This window comes from Lutra lutra, chromosome 1 (genome assembly GCF_902655055.1).
Source record: "Lutra lutra chromosome 1, mLutLut1.2, whole genome shotgun sequence".
Taxonomy (NCBI): Eukaryota; Metazoa; Chordata; class Mammalia; order Carnivora; family Mustelidae; genus Lutra; species Lutra lutra.
The window spans coordinates 95,370,070-95,385,085 of NC_062278.1; the positions used below are offsets into that span (position 1 = coordinate 95,370,070).

General features: G+C 35.6%; 1 protein-coding gene across 7 annotated transcripts in view; it reads right to left on the reverse strand.

The window, feature by feature from the left end:
• Positions 1–931: 931 nt before the first annotated feature.
• The window catches only part of PHC3 (polyhomeotic homolog 3), a 77,308-nt gene continuing 63,223 nt past the window's right edge, over positions 932–15,016 (reverse strand). For 3 of the 7 annotated variants that reach the window (XM_047730202.1, XM_047730193.1, XM_047730220.1), the window contains 3 exons: positions 14,597–14,729; positions 14,274–14,505; positions 932–8,832 (listed from right to left, as the gene is read on the reverse strand). In XM_047730202.1, coding sequence (XP_047586158.1) covers positions 8,678–8,832; positions 14,274–14,505; positions 14,597–14,729 — 520 coding nt within the window. In that variant the 3' untranslated portion in view covers positions 932–8,677. Of the gene's footprint in view, positions 8,833–10,392; positions 10,523–13,970; positions 14,099–14,273; positions 14,506–14,596; positions 14,730–15,016 lie in introns of those variants that run through there. The other 4 variants (XM_047730239.1, XM_047730229.1, XR_007127473.1 and 1 more) reach the window with 3 other exon arrangements.

The window sequence follows — 15,016 nt, forward strand, 5'->3', positions numbered from 1 at the left end:
ATGAACTTACAACTGGTCTACAATATATTATTGTAATATAAACAATATAAATAAATGATCCTGTAGGCCCACTAACCTTCCATCCAGACCCACATGAAGCAATGTTAACAACAATATTCTGTGTGAAAATGTGCAGGTAACAAAGGTGCAATTACAAGCAAGGTTAAGCAGCAGAGTATAAGGTGCTTTAATTGAACAGTTAATGTTGCCATCAACAAACATCTGAATGCTCAATTTTACTTCACTGAATACAGACACAACAAATATGAAAATCTAAAATTCATACACATGCTACTTGTTAATATGAAAGTGCTTTCTCTTTTAAAAAAAATACACCAAATGGACAGTCTTTTTACATAGATCATGGTGTGCTCTTATAATGCAAAATTAACTTCATTTTCAGGTTATACATTTTAAAACTGTAGCTATAGACACCAATCTAGGAACACTAATGCTAAGAGTGCTAAAACTATTTCATTTCCTGTAAGGAGGACTCTAATACAATATCCAATGGAAAGAATACATCTATATATAATCTTAACATCTGCTTTCTGAAAAAGTAAAAAAAAGGTTTCCTTTCCCCTTGGTGATGCTTTGTTCAACCTGGGTAGATTAGCTTTTGAGGTTTTGGTAATATCAAACTCCTATTTTAGAACAATGGGAGGAACCAAAAGGAATTTAAAAAAATCAGTTAACATGTGCTTGAAGCATCAAAAAAAAAAAAAAATCACAACAATTTGCCTTTGTTAAATCAACAAAGTAACATTTTTTTTTTAACAAGAAGACAAAAGCAGTGATTTAATAGAGACGTGAAATGCCTACCCTCACCTCTCCCATCAGTACGCCTTTGCACTGTGTCTACAACTCCAGCCTTTTACCACAGCTCACTCCGAGGATAGTTTTTAGAACTCATTTTGACTTTTTTTTTTCCCCTATGGGAAAAACAAGACCAAACTTCTGAATGAGGTGATTGGGAATCTAATATAGTATACTAGCATTCAGACATCTAAAATTATACCATCTTTGCACACTCCATTAGCTTTTTAAAGTTTAAAAATGCATATACAAGAAGTATACAACAGATATTTTAACAGCATAAAATACTTGAAAACTTAGGTAAATTAAAACATTTTAAAAGTAAATTTTAACCAAGACCATGGCAAATTTTAAACCCAGACTATATGGTTACTTGGATGTCAGTGTTCTATTTTCAATCCGTTTTAGATTCTAATCTAACATGTACTGGGACACTTTCCTGCTTTAAAAGCTGCAACTATGTTGCATACACTTTCCTGCTTTAAAAGCTGCAACTATGATGCACAGAAGATCTTTTTTAATAGCAGATATTTTTATTTTGAGGGGTAGAAAAAATTATTTTCATTTGGTATCTTTATGGAGAATGCTAGCATGATGTTAATCTGTATCACTGGATCAACAGGAATTAGAACATCATTTCACAGAACCCCCAAGTGGTAAGGAAAGTTAACCCAATTACTCAATGCCATTCAGTATTTATTCCCCAAACAGCTGTCAGTTCAAGCATCGAATGGTTTTTCGTTGACCAGTACTGCATTTTAAAGGAAACCCATTTACTATGTAATACATGTGTGCTTTTTAAAAAGTAGATATTTGTAATAACAGTAAATCTGTGTAATAATTTCTTGCTTTATCAACAAAAGACAATAAAAAACAAACCTGTTTAGCAATCCCCCTTGAGACTTTTCAGTTTGAGAAAGTTATTCCACTGTCAATACTGGATGTAAAGCTTTTGTCGTTACAAATATATAGTAAACCAGCACCAGCTTCTTTCTTTGTATTGTTCTGTCACACACCCTGTATAGCAACACCTCTGGAATAGATTCAAGTGTCAAAATAATTCTAAGAAATAATGCGCTGTCACAACAGTCTCAAAATGTAAATCCCTATCAGGTACCCTTGATTTTGTAACCTAATCAGGTGTATGACTGACTGTGATCCGTATGTGAAATGTGTTTTAGGAACAGTGCTGTGATTCACTCAGACCCTTTAGATCTAGCGTAATACTTTAACCCAGTGCATAAAAATTTCCCCCAGTTCCAGCTTCACATTCAGTACAGCAAGTAATAATAATAATAATGTCCATGTTTGTTTAAAGCCACAATTAGAATTTTGTTTGGGAAGATTTTGTGTACTCATTACCAGTTCCTTAAGTCATGTATACCATACAGTGCACACAGTAGTGTTCACATGGTTTGCTAAATGAATGGATGAATGCATGAATGACAGTGTTTATATGTGTTCATATATGTTCAGTGGTGAACTTGTAGGAAGCATTTAGAAAAATGCCCTCATTTGCTTGTTTGGACAATTTTTCTTCTCTGCTTTAATCTGTAAGAGAACAAAGACTGCGAGTGACCCAAGAAATGGACACTTAACAAGTATCTTTTAGCAAAAGCTCTTAATATGAAATGAACCAATAAAAAGGGAAAAAGAATTAAGTAGAAACAACTTGAAAAATACCCCCTTATGTGGCCTAGAATCATAGTTTTAGAGCCGGGAGGTGCCTTAAAGAGGATTTAAACCAAAATCGGCCTTTTGAGTAGTAGAGGCTCCATAATGTGTATTCAGGAGATGGAACAGATTAAAGGCTAAGGAAGGCTGAAGGTGTTACAGACGCTAAGTCACCAACTGCAAGTAAAACTCCCAGCCCCCAACCAGCGTTTTATCTTCATTCATCATGTTAATTTAATGATTATGTTCATCTATTATTGAGTACTGAAGTAGACTATTTAGTACTATCTAAAACAAAAAGAATAAAGACTTTGGCCACACATTCTAAACAAAGATTTTAAACAGTGTACACTTCTGGTTTGCCTGAGGCCAAAACTAAACCCAGTTCCTTCTTTCTCAAGCTGGTTGATGTTTATTTCACTATCAGCCCCACCACTACCTTATACACACCAACTTCCTCACCTCCACTAATTAAAGCTCCACAAAACATGGATTTAACACTGATAATATTCCCTAAAGCATAACTTTTAAGCCAATAAATGATGGCTACTATCAATCCTTAAGATTACTGGAGTCAATTTAAATAGGTGGTCTAAAAGGACTTACTAAATTACTCTTATATTTAAAACTATGCCATGTTAGCATAACAGTACTTTAAATTTATATTAAGTTCTTTTTTCTGACTTAAAATTCATCACTAGACTTCTTTTCAACAATAAATTTTAAAACCTTTGTACAGGTTTTCTTTCTATGGATTCATACTGATGCCATCAATATCACTGAGAGCAATTCTACTTTTCAGAAGCAGTGGGAACAAATACTTCTCTAATGTACCCTCTTCTCCAACATCTGAGATGACAACTGTCCTCTTTAAAATTAAATATTCACAAGCTATAGAAAAAGAAAAAATGAACCATTCATGGAAAACCTTTCCTAAACGGTCCCATAAACATAGCACTTACGAGGTGTGTGTTCATGGGTTCGAGTAGAATGGGGTCTTCATTAGAGAAGCTGGGCCTCAGATCTGAGGAGGAGGGAGACCACTCCCTTTAATGTCTGCAAGCTCAAGTGAAAGTTCAGAAAAAGCCAAACACTGCTCTGGAAAATGATGCTAATTTGTATTAGTGCTTTATAACTTTCAAAAAAAGCTTTCTCATAGTATTACTTTAAAATAGATTAAATAAGCTCTAAAAAATAATACGTAAAACTTAAAATTCTTAAAAATTTAGGAAACTTTTTCCAAAGAAGACATTGTCAACATTTTTTTTTTTTTAATTGAAGAAATGGCTTGTATTGCTGCTATGAAGGAAACTATATAGTGGTACATATGATGAACTAACAAAAAAAGGAATATCTTCCCAAAGAACTTTTTTTAAGATGTACAGCTTATAGTAGCTTTAAATTAAACTTTAGTAAGACTGCATATTTATTTTTCTAATACTGTATTTGTGCTTATCTAAATTGAATCACAATCTTTAAGAGGAAATCAAATGCTCTCAAATAGATTCATAAAATACCAATATTGATGAATGTGAACTGAACAGTTCATTTCATGATCCACACTACTGTGCATTAAAGAAACAGAGGTAGGCTTCCATTGAAATCCATACTAATAAAGAAAAAGCTATAGCTTCTTAGTCATCCAATTCCTAGATACAACCTAACAAATAAAATACTATCTTAAAATGCCTTTGTAACAATCTACAAGGTTGATTCAACTGTGGTATCTGAAAATGGATACTCTTCTCTACAATTCCAGTAACTCAATTATAAAAATTAACCTTTGAGTTTGACAGATATTCTCCAAGTACAATAGTTGTCACCTTTGAAGTCAAAATTCACTAACTTATATATCATTGGAACTATTTATTAATAGTTCTTTTAGGGACAGGAAGTCCTACTAAGGGCAGGATCACTTGATGGAGAATGAAGGAACGAGAATGATTACAGATGAAGCTTACTGCTGTTACTGGGATTCAACCATTGCACTGTATTATTTTGAACCACTGAAGGCCATAGCGACATTACACAACCTCACTCCGTTAACTGTGCTATCCCCTTGGGTCTGGGATGCTTTTCCTCCTTCTGTCTCTTCCTCCACTTCCCTGTCCTTCCCCAATGGTGCACAGGAAACAGACTGAACATTGTGCCCAAAGGTTTCACTGAAACATGACTGTTAGGTATTAAAAACTCCTGCCCTAACTGCCTTCCTAATATTAACCCTACTACCAAACCCTACCTAAGGACTTTCAGATGAAGGTGTCTAAGAAGTTTTCCCACTGTTCCCTCCTGACTAGGACAGGTTTTTAGAGGAGGGAAGCAGGAGGTGAGGCCCTCTGAGGCCGTCCGCTCAGGCTCAGGCCCACCGCACCCAGGCCACATGCATTCCTACCAGTCATTAAGGATGAGAATCTTCAAACCACGAGATATAAGCACAGGGTTCTAGATTAAAATGTCTTTACAACTTCTTAACAGTGTGTCCAACCGGGATTTCAGCTACTCAGTATGGCTGTGAGGATAGCATCACTCACATCCATCGATCATAGTTTATTCTTTCCAAAATGGTGTACACACATGTAAACATGTAAACACAACCCTACCACACTTACACCGTGATGGTACCAAAACACTGAGAATGCAAATAACGGGACTTTATAACATTTAACTGAACAAGTCTGTGATATGGGACATTGGGACAGATTTCAGTCTCAGGCTGTAGCTGAGTATATGTCGGACTATAATTTCACACTAGCTATATGAGGATTAGCTAGGTCAAAAATTATTCAAAGGCATGGGCACAGCAGTACTTACTTCATACAGTTCTAAGTAAGTGTTTAAACACATTAGGAAACAAAAACAAACAATGGGCCATCTAAAAAAACCCTTTCTATTTAAAACTAGGTAAATCATGAATATTCAAAAGTGCAGAAATCTGTTCAGTGTCGAAGTGGGATAAGCAAAGTGGCAGATCTCTTGTCCACCTCTCTCCCATTCTCAACCTTCTTCGCTAATGTCTTCTCCCCATTCCACCTTCCCTACTCCTATGTGACAACCCTTAGGCTAAGACTAAGAAAAACATCTGTTTAGTGATATCACAGCAAATTAAAAGTATCATCCTGGAAATAGTTACATGCCACTTAAAAAGGGACAGGTTTACGGACAGCCACTCTGCCTTAATCAATAGTGATTATATCCAAGCTGCATGGCTTGATGAAAATTCGTGTCATGTAAAAATGTTTACAAACCAGCTTTCTCGGTGTGTTTATTTTTTTAGGAACACAAGCCTTAAAGCAAATAAAAATCAAAATGTGGAGGTTTTATTTCCCTCAATGAGGAAAGAGTGCATCAGTTTAAACAAGTCAGAAAATGCAAACTTAGGTAGCAAAAATAGGAAGAACTTCCCATGTCCCCTTTTTGTCATTCTTTCTCCTCAGTGAAAATCCTAAAACAATGAGTAGCATGAAAGAAAAAGAACACTCTCCCCACCTAATTCATACCAGAACTGTGCTTAGAACTTAGGAGAGAGGTGCATGCCCAGTGTCATCATCCATACTCATCATATATAACTGAAGCTCTGATTTTAAAGTGTCTAGAGAGAAACTGATGCATCAACAGGGAAAACTACCAGCTGAGCAAATGAGCCATTTCTAAATAAAATAGCTCACTTGAAAAACAGTATATTTTCTAGGTATGTTTTGAGTGAGGACAAGAGAAGATCTGGACTACTTTTGAGATTTACAAGATTTAAGATTATAAGGTACTCTCATCAAATGGAAATCCCCCTTCCTGTAAGCTTTCTTGGATATTTAACACGGTGCTAGGCACAGGGGCTTTCAGTTAGTATCTAATGACTGATACAAGAAAAGGGAGTAAATAAAAGGAGAACCTATACATAGTTCAAAGTAAATACCTTAAAGGCTATAGATAATAGAGTAATGGGAGATAAGCATTATTGCTAGGGGAGTCAATCCCCAAATAATCAATTGCTTGTGGATTATCTATGAAAAAGTTTTACTTCCAGGGGGAGATTTTCCTTTGTGCCCTCCACACCACCCTACAGTGGACCATCTCCTACTAATGCTCAGCCTATACTTGTGTTCTGAAACTGGAAGATGATGGGGGAAAGTCAAGCATATGACAACTCTGTCATAACGATTAACTGCTAACAAATGAAAACTAACTATAGAGTACCTACCTTTCCTTGAAACTTTAATCCAATTAAAAATGTGATATAAAGAAATATGTGACGTAGACTACAAGCTATTGTAGGTCTGGAACATGAGCCTTACACTATATTACACCTTCTAATCCTACATGTAACTATCAGTAAACATCTTTTTTTAAAACATTACTACACAAAAGAATCCCACAAAGCATACATTCAAACAAGAGGCATCTAAAGATTAAAAAAATTACCCGCTGTATTTTTGTATAAAAATAATCAACATTCTCTAATGTACACAAAGCCAAAAGATAAATATCTGTGATGTCTTTAATGACATCTTTAGTCCTCTACTAGCTCAACACAATCTTTTTGAAAAGAGCAGTGACAATGACTGAAACCCATGGACTCTTCCCCACTTAAACTGAACTTCTGCCAAGTATCTGTGTATGTTCCTTCTATTTTAAAACATTTCTATTGTGTGGCAAAGATTAAAAAAAAAATTTTTATGTCCAGGACTATAAAGCTCTCACAGCTCCCACAACAATTGTTTTATTGTCATAATTCTGATTATTTAACTATTTAGTGAAAATTTTTACTTTAAAATTTTTTTCCCTAAAACATATACATACAAAATTAGGTCTGATAATCCAAGAGATATTACTTGGTGGGTACTTTGTAGGAAGCATGCAAGGGTTTAGTCAAGGAAAAAGGAATGTGTATTCTAGCTAGACCCAGCATGTTCAAGGTTAGAAAAAATCCAAAGACCAACCATGTACCCACTACAAACTTCTGTGGGGCCAAGTAAGCTTGGACTACTTGTAAAGGCTATGCACTGGTTCATAAGGTATAATCACAGTATGCCCTCATCAGTGCAGAGGAGCACGTATGAAAGATAATTAATGTGAAATCTATACTTTCTGAGAGTCAAATTATTTGTATGCTAGTCCTTATTTTACAGGTCAATTTAGTAGACTTTCCCCTTTTTTCTAAGATGGGTGAAATTAGGAAAAATACGTGAACATCTGCTACCTGAAATACTTCCACTGTATCATGTATTCCTTATTGTGCCCCATCTTTTCAAAATATTCCTTTGGGTAAAAAAGAGCAACATTTACCACTCCTCCATCAGGTTTCCGAACTTTGACACTACTTGATATTTTGGACCCAGTAAATCTTTGTTTTGGAGGACCGTCCCGTGCACTGTGGGATATTTAGTAATGTCCCTGTCCTCCACGGCCTAGATGCCAATAACAACCCTACCCAGCCCCTCCAAGCTATGACAACCAAAATGTCCCTAGACATTGTTAAATGTCCCCTGGGGAGCAAAACTGACTTGTGCTGAGAGCCACTGCTCTAAATGTCCAAAAACAAAGAGGAAAACCAACTTTCTCAGCCACACCAAATTCTTAGTCAAGTTTGGAATAGAAACCAACACTTCTGACTTCCAGATCAGTATTATTCATGCTAGAATGCAATCCTTTTTTATAGACAAAGCAATTGTCTAACAGACATATTTTTTTAAATGCACACTGATAGCTCATTGCATATAATTCCAGTCACTGGACTCCTATACTAGTCCTAAATTACTCCTAAATTATATCTCTCATGACAACCTATAGAAAACTTATGGGGTAGAAAAATGTATAAGAAAACCGAATCAAAACAGGAGAAATGTAAATCATTAAATTATTTTTAAAAGGATTCTTTATATTAACGATAAACATCACCTTTAAAAAATTATCTAGTATAACATGTTTCTTTGAAAAATATCATGGCCCTCTATATCAGTCTTTCATTGTTGCATGTAACCTGTAAAATCAATTTTACCAATGTAGGCTACTTATGAAAATGTATGATGAATTATATCTGTAGAAGAAATGTCAGCTTTTGATGTGGAGATTCCAATGTGCTTGGCTATCCACCACGATATATGATAATATTCTAGGCCAACTTGCGCCTTTACCTTACAAGTCTGTTTAAGAAGAGTAAAAACTGCTGTTTTCTCACAGCCTCATGATCCTGTTAAGATTCCTTCAGAGAATTGATGCGTGCACAAATCTTTAGAGCTGGGCCTAATTTGATATTCATTGCACTCATAAGATGGTCTTCTTTTAGCAAAAGAAGGGCCTGTCCATCGATCTCCTGTGCTCTGAACTCATCTGCAATATCCTGGCAGCCTGGAATGGATTAGAGGAAGGAAGTTAGCCTTAATATATAACAATTAGATGTTACTTCTATCAGTCACAGTTATGTTCTCAGTGGGTCTGAGTATCTGAAATACAGGCTGAGAAACAAATGAAATTTATTTATGGTAGTCTTGGGTTCACTCCTGAAGAACAGAGTATCTCTTGGCATTCTGAAAATAAAAATTAATTCAAAATTCAAGTAAAGCAATTCACTTGGAATTCTTGTTCTAAAATTATTATTATTATAGAAATCGAGTCAGGAGAAATGTAGATTTATCAGTTCAGATATAACATACCTTGACAAAAAAGACAATGGTATCACCTCAAAGCATGCCACACATATAACAAGTTTGGATTAACTAGTTACTATACCTCATGAACTTTTCTTTGTATAATATGCCCTTCACATACAGGTGTAGAGAAATAAAATACAATGTTCTGTCATTTGAGTAACCATTTAGAAATATTTTTTCAAGTACCAGAGTACCACTTTCATTATCATTTGTACCTTATTCTAATTTACAACTTTGAATTGCCAAGTACATATAGTAGAACATTTTTATTTTTCACTCATGAAAGAACCAAACCAACAAGATCATAGTATCAATCTACTGCAATGCTGCTGAAATGTATTACACTTCTTGACTTGTAATACCAACTTCAAATCACTGGATTTATCTCCGCTTTTGATAAAAAAACAAATTCCCACTGAAATTATGAACTTGCCCCCTCATCTCTTGCCAAATAATATCTTATCTCTCAGTGTAAACCAGGTGATTTAGCAGGTAACAATACTAACATCTACTTCAACTTCAAATGTTGAAAATTTTTCTACCAAATTTTCCACAGCCAGGTTATTCAATAAATTTCCCCACTAACGATAAAGAAACAACCAGGGAAGGTAATGAGTTAAGGAACCAAGAAAGGAGAGAATGCAATAATGGGGAAGCTTCCTTATGAGAGACAGTGAAATTATAAAAATGAATTTAAGAGTAAAAACTAACAGCTTCAAGTCTATTTTATTCAAATCAGCATTCTATAGAAAATAAAAAGATAACAAGTATGGAAATGGTTACATTACACCACTGGAGAGCACAACTTTGCTGGAATGATTATCCTTTCTACTGCAAATGTGTCATCCACTTGCTTACGTTTAAGATAATAATGTCATCCCTATAACCCGGGTACCAAGCACAAAGCATTGTTAGGTGCCAGATACATCCATTTCTGCATAAGTCAAGGACTGGATAAATGAATAAACAAACAATAAACAAAAACAGGATCTTCTACAGAGGAGCTATTTGCAAGAGTGATACACTTTCTTCTGTATTCAGCTGTATGGCCCTCTTTTCTCTTGGTTATTTCTTTTCCTATCTTCTCTGTTAGTTGTTTCTTTACTGTTTCATATATATAGTAACCAGCTTTTCAACTTCTCTATTTTAATTTCCAGACTTAAAAACTGACACTTCAAAAGTACCCTAAGCAGAATGTTATGGTTTTTGCCCATTTACCATATAAAAGAAATTATACAGTTAAAATGGGATTACTCACCATAGAAAAGCTCCCTTTCTTTTCCCAGAGGTAGCTCTCAAAACTGGGCAGACAAAACTGACTAATCTTGCATCTAGTTGTGACTTCATCCTTCTTTTTATGAAAGAACTAATGTTCTTCTCTCTTCAGTCTTATTTACAAGAACACAGGAAAGAAAAGAAGAGAGAGAAAGACAGGGCAGGACTTACTTAGATTCAGAAAACAGGAGCAATGAGAAGTAATGAGGACTGTTAAGAGCTACATTTGGGAATAGAAACAAGGAGTTTTCCCTAAGGAAATATATCGCATCTGTTGTTCCTCTGTACTGGGAGATCCCTCTTCAAATGTCTTCTTGTGATAAGTAAATGTATTAGTAAAATGATAAAGAACAAAAAATGTTTCAGGAAACAGCATGATCGTGGAGGAACGCATTACATTCAGAATTTTAGATCACAACTTCCATAAGCCAACCACAACAAAGATTAGTTATACTATACATTAGTATAGAAATGAAAAAATAAAATTACTTTAAAAAGAAAAGGGGGGGAGCACCTGGGTGGCTCAGTGGGTTAAAGCCTCTGCCTTCGGCTCGGGTCATGATCCCAGGGTCCTGGGATTGAGCCCCACATCGGGTTCTCTGCTCCGTGGGGAGCCTGCTCCCCACCCTCCCTGCCTGCCTCTCTGCCTACTTGTGATCTCTGTCTGTCAAATAAATAAATAAAATCTTTAAAAGGGAGGGGGGCAATAGCAATTATTTTTCTGAAACTCATTAAAGGAAAATGAATTTTCAAAAAATATTTAGATGCTTAAGGTATACTAAGCTAGAAATTCAGTGAATTTCTGACATTAGAATCTACTTCTCTAAAATGACGGTGCCCCAGGGACTCATACAAAACATATCCCAACTGCAGCAACGAGTCAGCATTGCTGGTTTTATGTCACCAGAAGCAGTTATCCAGATGGGCACGGACCTTAGCAACTGGATGAGCCCCAAATGAATTTTGCAATGTCCAGTCATTTTTCCAGCCGAACCCAAAACCAAACACTCTGCACAGAAATGATCTCAGTAAGGCTGGTGAAAATATATCACTTGCCACTTAATATTACATAAGAAACAAGTCCTAATATGAGTATTATGAAAACCAACAGTCATATGTTTTTAGGTGAATTCCTATTTTATATGCCTACGGAGAAACCAAATCTACTACAGATTCACAAATTAGTAAGTACAGAATAAACTGACCTTTGCACTGTAACGAGTTAAGAAGGTAACTGCAGTTAATTGAGAATAATCATTCCCATAGAGAACCTTTTAAGCACAAAAGTTAGAAGAAAATATATATATTTTATAATTTAGAGAGAGAGCATGCACACGTTGGGGTAAGGGGGTGGACAGAGAGGAGGAGACAATCTTAAGCAGGCTCCAATCTCAAGACCCTGAGATCACAGCTTGAGCCAAAACCAAGAGTCAGACACTCAACTGACTGAGCTACCCAGGCACCCCCAGAAGAATGTAATTTTTCACTGTGGTAGCAACTCTGAGATTGGATACACAGCATACAGCTCTAATATGGTCCTGGCAGGATGGCTCACAAGATGACAGTATACAAAGAAAACACTCTGTAAGTAAATATAGGTGCCCTGATGAAAGAGGGATGCCTGTCTCAACTGGAAACAAAGAAAATACATGAGATTACAAAATATATAAGCTTGTTCATAATATGAGATAAGGTTGGAAGCAGACTACTTGGGGGAAGAAAAATAACACAGACCCGAATGAGCCTGAAAGAGGCTCAAAAGATGTTTATAAAGGCCAGAGGAGCATAGAGAAATGAAGACAAAAGCATTTTCTGATACAAGATTTACTTTAGGCCACAGGGATTATTCAGAGAGAAACACTCAGAAAGAAGATATAACTGATCACACAAATAAGCCTGTTATTTTAGCCTGTCAAAGGAGTTTGGAAGTACTCCCATTTAATCAGTTAAAGGAAAGGAGACTCTTATCACCAAGCAATTCTAAATTTCATAAGGCAGTTTCTCCTTAACGGTAAGTCATGTTCTCTAAACAACTGACAACAAAATTTTATCTTGATGAACTAAGATAAGCATCTCAAATATAAGCAATCATGTTTTTTTTTAACTGAAATGAAGCAAGAATGAGACAAAGGAGTTCAGCCTTTGTTCTAATACAGCAGCCAAGAGTAACCTCCTAGCAAATGGATATTGGGGAAAGTTAGAAAATTAGCCCTAAAAAAATGCATATGAAATGACAGAAGAATCAGATACCTATTATTTGGTAATTATTTGACCAATCACTTTCCTCAGGATATGAACCAATGCTCCTCCCCAAAGGAAAGGAAATAGTATCCCCAAAGGAGAAATCGAGCTAACAGCTCACACACCTCAGGGTAGAAGAGTGAGACTACCTCTGAAGATGACAGAATCAAAGTCCAATCCCAAGGAATCATTAGCGATTCCAGTGTTAATTCTCAAGATATCTAGACTGGTCTAAAAACTAAAATTTATGTCATTAAATATTAAAACCACAACCAGTGAAGACTCATCATCTTCTAATATATTGGTTTTAAAGCAGATTCAAAACCTATCGTTAGCACTTAACTTCTCACCTAAGTTTCCAAAGGTGCATATTTAAAAATCTTCCATGAAAAATGTATCCTCTCTTTAAACAACTGTAATCTTTCTTTAAGTGACCCTATCTTGTTTAAAAAAAAAAAAAAACTTAATTGAGCATTTCTGAAACAAGCTACTGAAAAAATAATTTGTCATAGAATTCTGTTTATATAAGGTAAAATGGCAGATGGGTTTTTTTTAAAAGCAGTTAATAGTCTTTCTTTACTCAGCACATTAACTGTAAGTCTGCTTCTGAGAGAGTAGTTATCTTCACTGAAAGATTCATCAGCAAAAATAGCTGGATTAATTTTAGTAAGTCTGTAGAGTTCAAAGGGGATATATTGTATCAAGAGAATAGTGTGATTCACAATAAAATCAAAATGGAGCAAACATCTTGTTTTCCACATTCATAAGGTCAAAATGAGTAAGATTTGCTGATTTAAAAAAATATAGTCTTAACATAATCAGTGTGGGTCTCATCATGAGCAATGGTGCAGTTATCTTTAGTAACCAGCCCCTTGGACAAAGGAGATATAAAAGACTGCTGCATTAAAGAAAAAAGATAAAGAACATAAAGAATTAAGCTGATGGAAAGAGTACCAAAATGAGAGAGCAGTAAAACATAAATAAGAAAGTTACCCTCAATATTGGAATGGAATATCATAACTGGATCTTAGTTGTCTACTTAAAAAATCAAATTTTAGAAGGGTTCTTGATGTCTACTTATTGAAAAGAATCAAGGAATGCAGCTCCCTTTAAAAGAACCAGCTTGATTTTTAAAAAAAGAAACCAAAATGTTATCATATTCTAAAAGGTCTTGATTAGCTTTCAAAAATTAAAAAAAAAAATATATATAGTCTCTCTTATTTTATTTTTAAAAGGTTAAATTAGGAAATAAAGAAGAAATAGAATAGAAAAATAGAAGAGCAGAAGGGAAGAAGCGTCTGACTCAATCTCTCTACTGACCTCTCGAGAGAAATCAGACTGAAGAGAAGAGAGCACCTTTAAGATCTTCACCGGCTGAGGTGTCACAGCAGAAGCAGGACTAGTCAGTTTTTATCGACTTGGGGGGTATGAGAAAATACCCAGTTGTGCTGAGGGAATAAGCAAGAGGAAACAGATCATATTTCAATAGCAAATGCCATTCAATTAATATATATACATAGTACTTCTGTAGCCCTCTTGTGCAATAGGTGCGGATGGATCTAACATCATTCCTGTGTGGGAATGCACAAGAAAGATACAAGGCCCAAGGGGTGAATTACATACCAGGCAAAGAGTGGATGAAGGCCCAGACATCATCAACTGTCCAGATAGATGGCTCTGTTTGTGCAACTGGTAGCAAGTCACTGTTCTCAGGCATTTTCCTAATTCTCACATCCCGAAGCTCACGTTCTCTTTCCCGCTCACTCTGCCTGCGCAGGCGTGTTGTCATAGCAGATGGAACAGAATCTTCATGAGAAGCCAAGTCTTCTTCTGCAGATGGATAAGTAATTGGAAGCTGGAAAATGTAGTACAAGTAAAATACAGCATTGCACTTTCCTTGCATTTCGGAAAAGGGTATAGTACATTGAAGCAAGGTTTCTACAGACCTGCCTAAGGATATGTTCTCTTGCTGCCCCATCAGGGCCACTTGGACGACGGCCACGATGCCCAAGACTTTGATTATCAGGCTTACGATTCCAACGACTAAGTGCAAATTTTTTAGAACAGCTAACATTGTACCTAAGAAATTCAAGTAAGAAAAATATTAAGTGATAGATGGAACACCCCATTTAGTATTTAATTATGACTTTAAAGTGCACTTGTGAATCAGTAAGTGCCAAATACTTCATTAAGGACTGTAATACCTCAGAAAGTAAACCATAGTGTTCAATAGATTTACTTATGCTGACAGTCAAAAAATGGCTATATATTTCAATAATATAGCTCTCAATACATTACTGGATACCTATAACAAGGTACTGATATTTTCTTCTATTAACAGTATGATACCAGGAAACCTCGTGAAA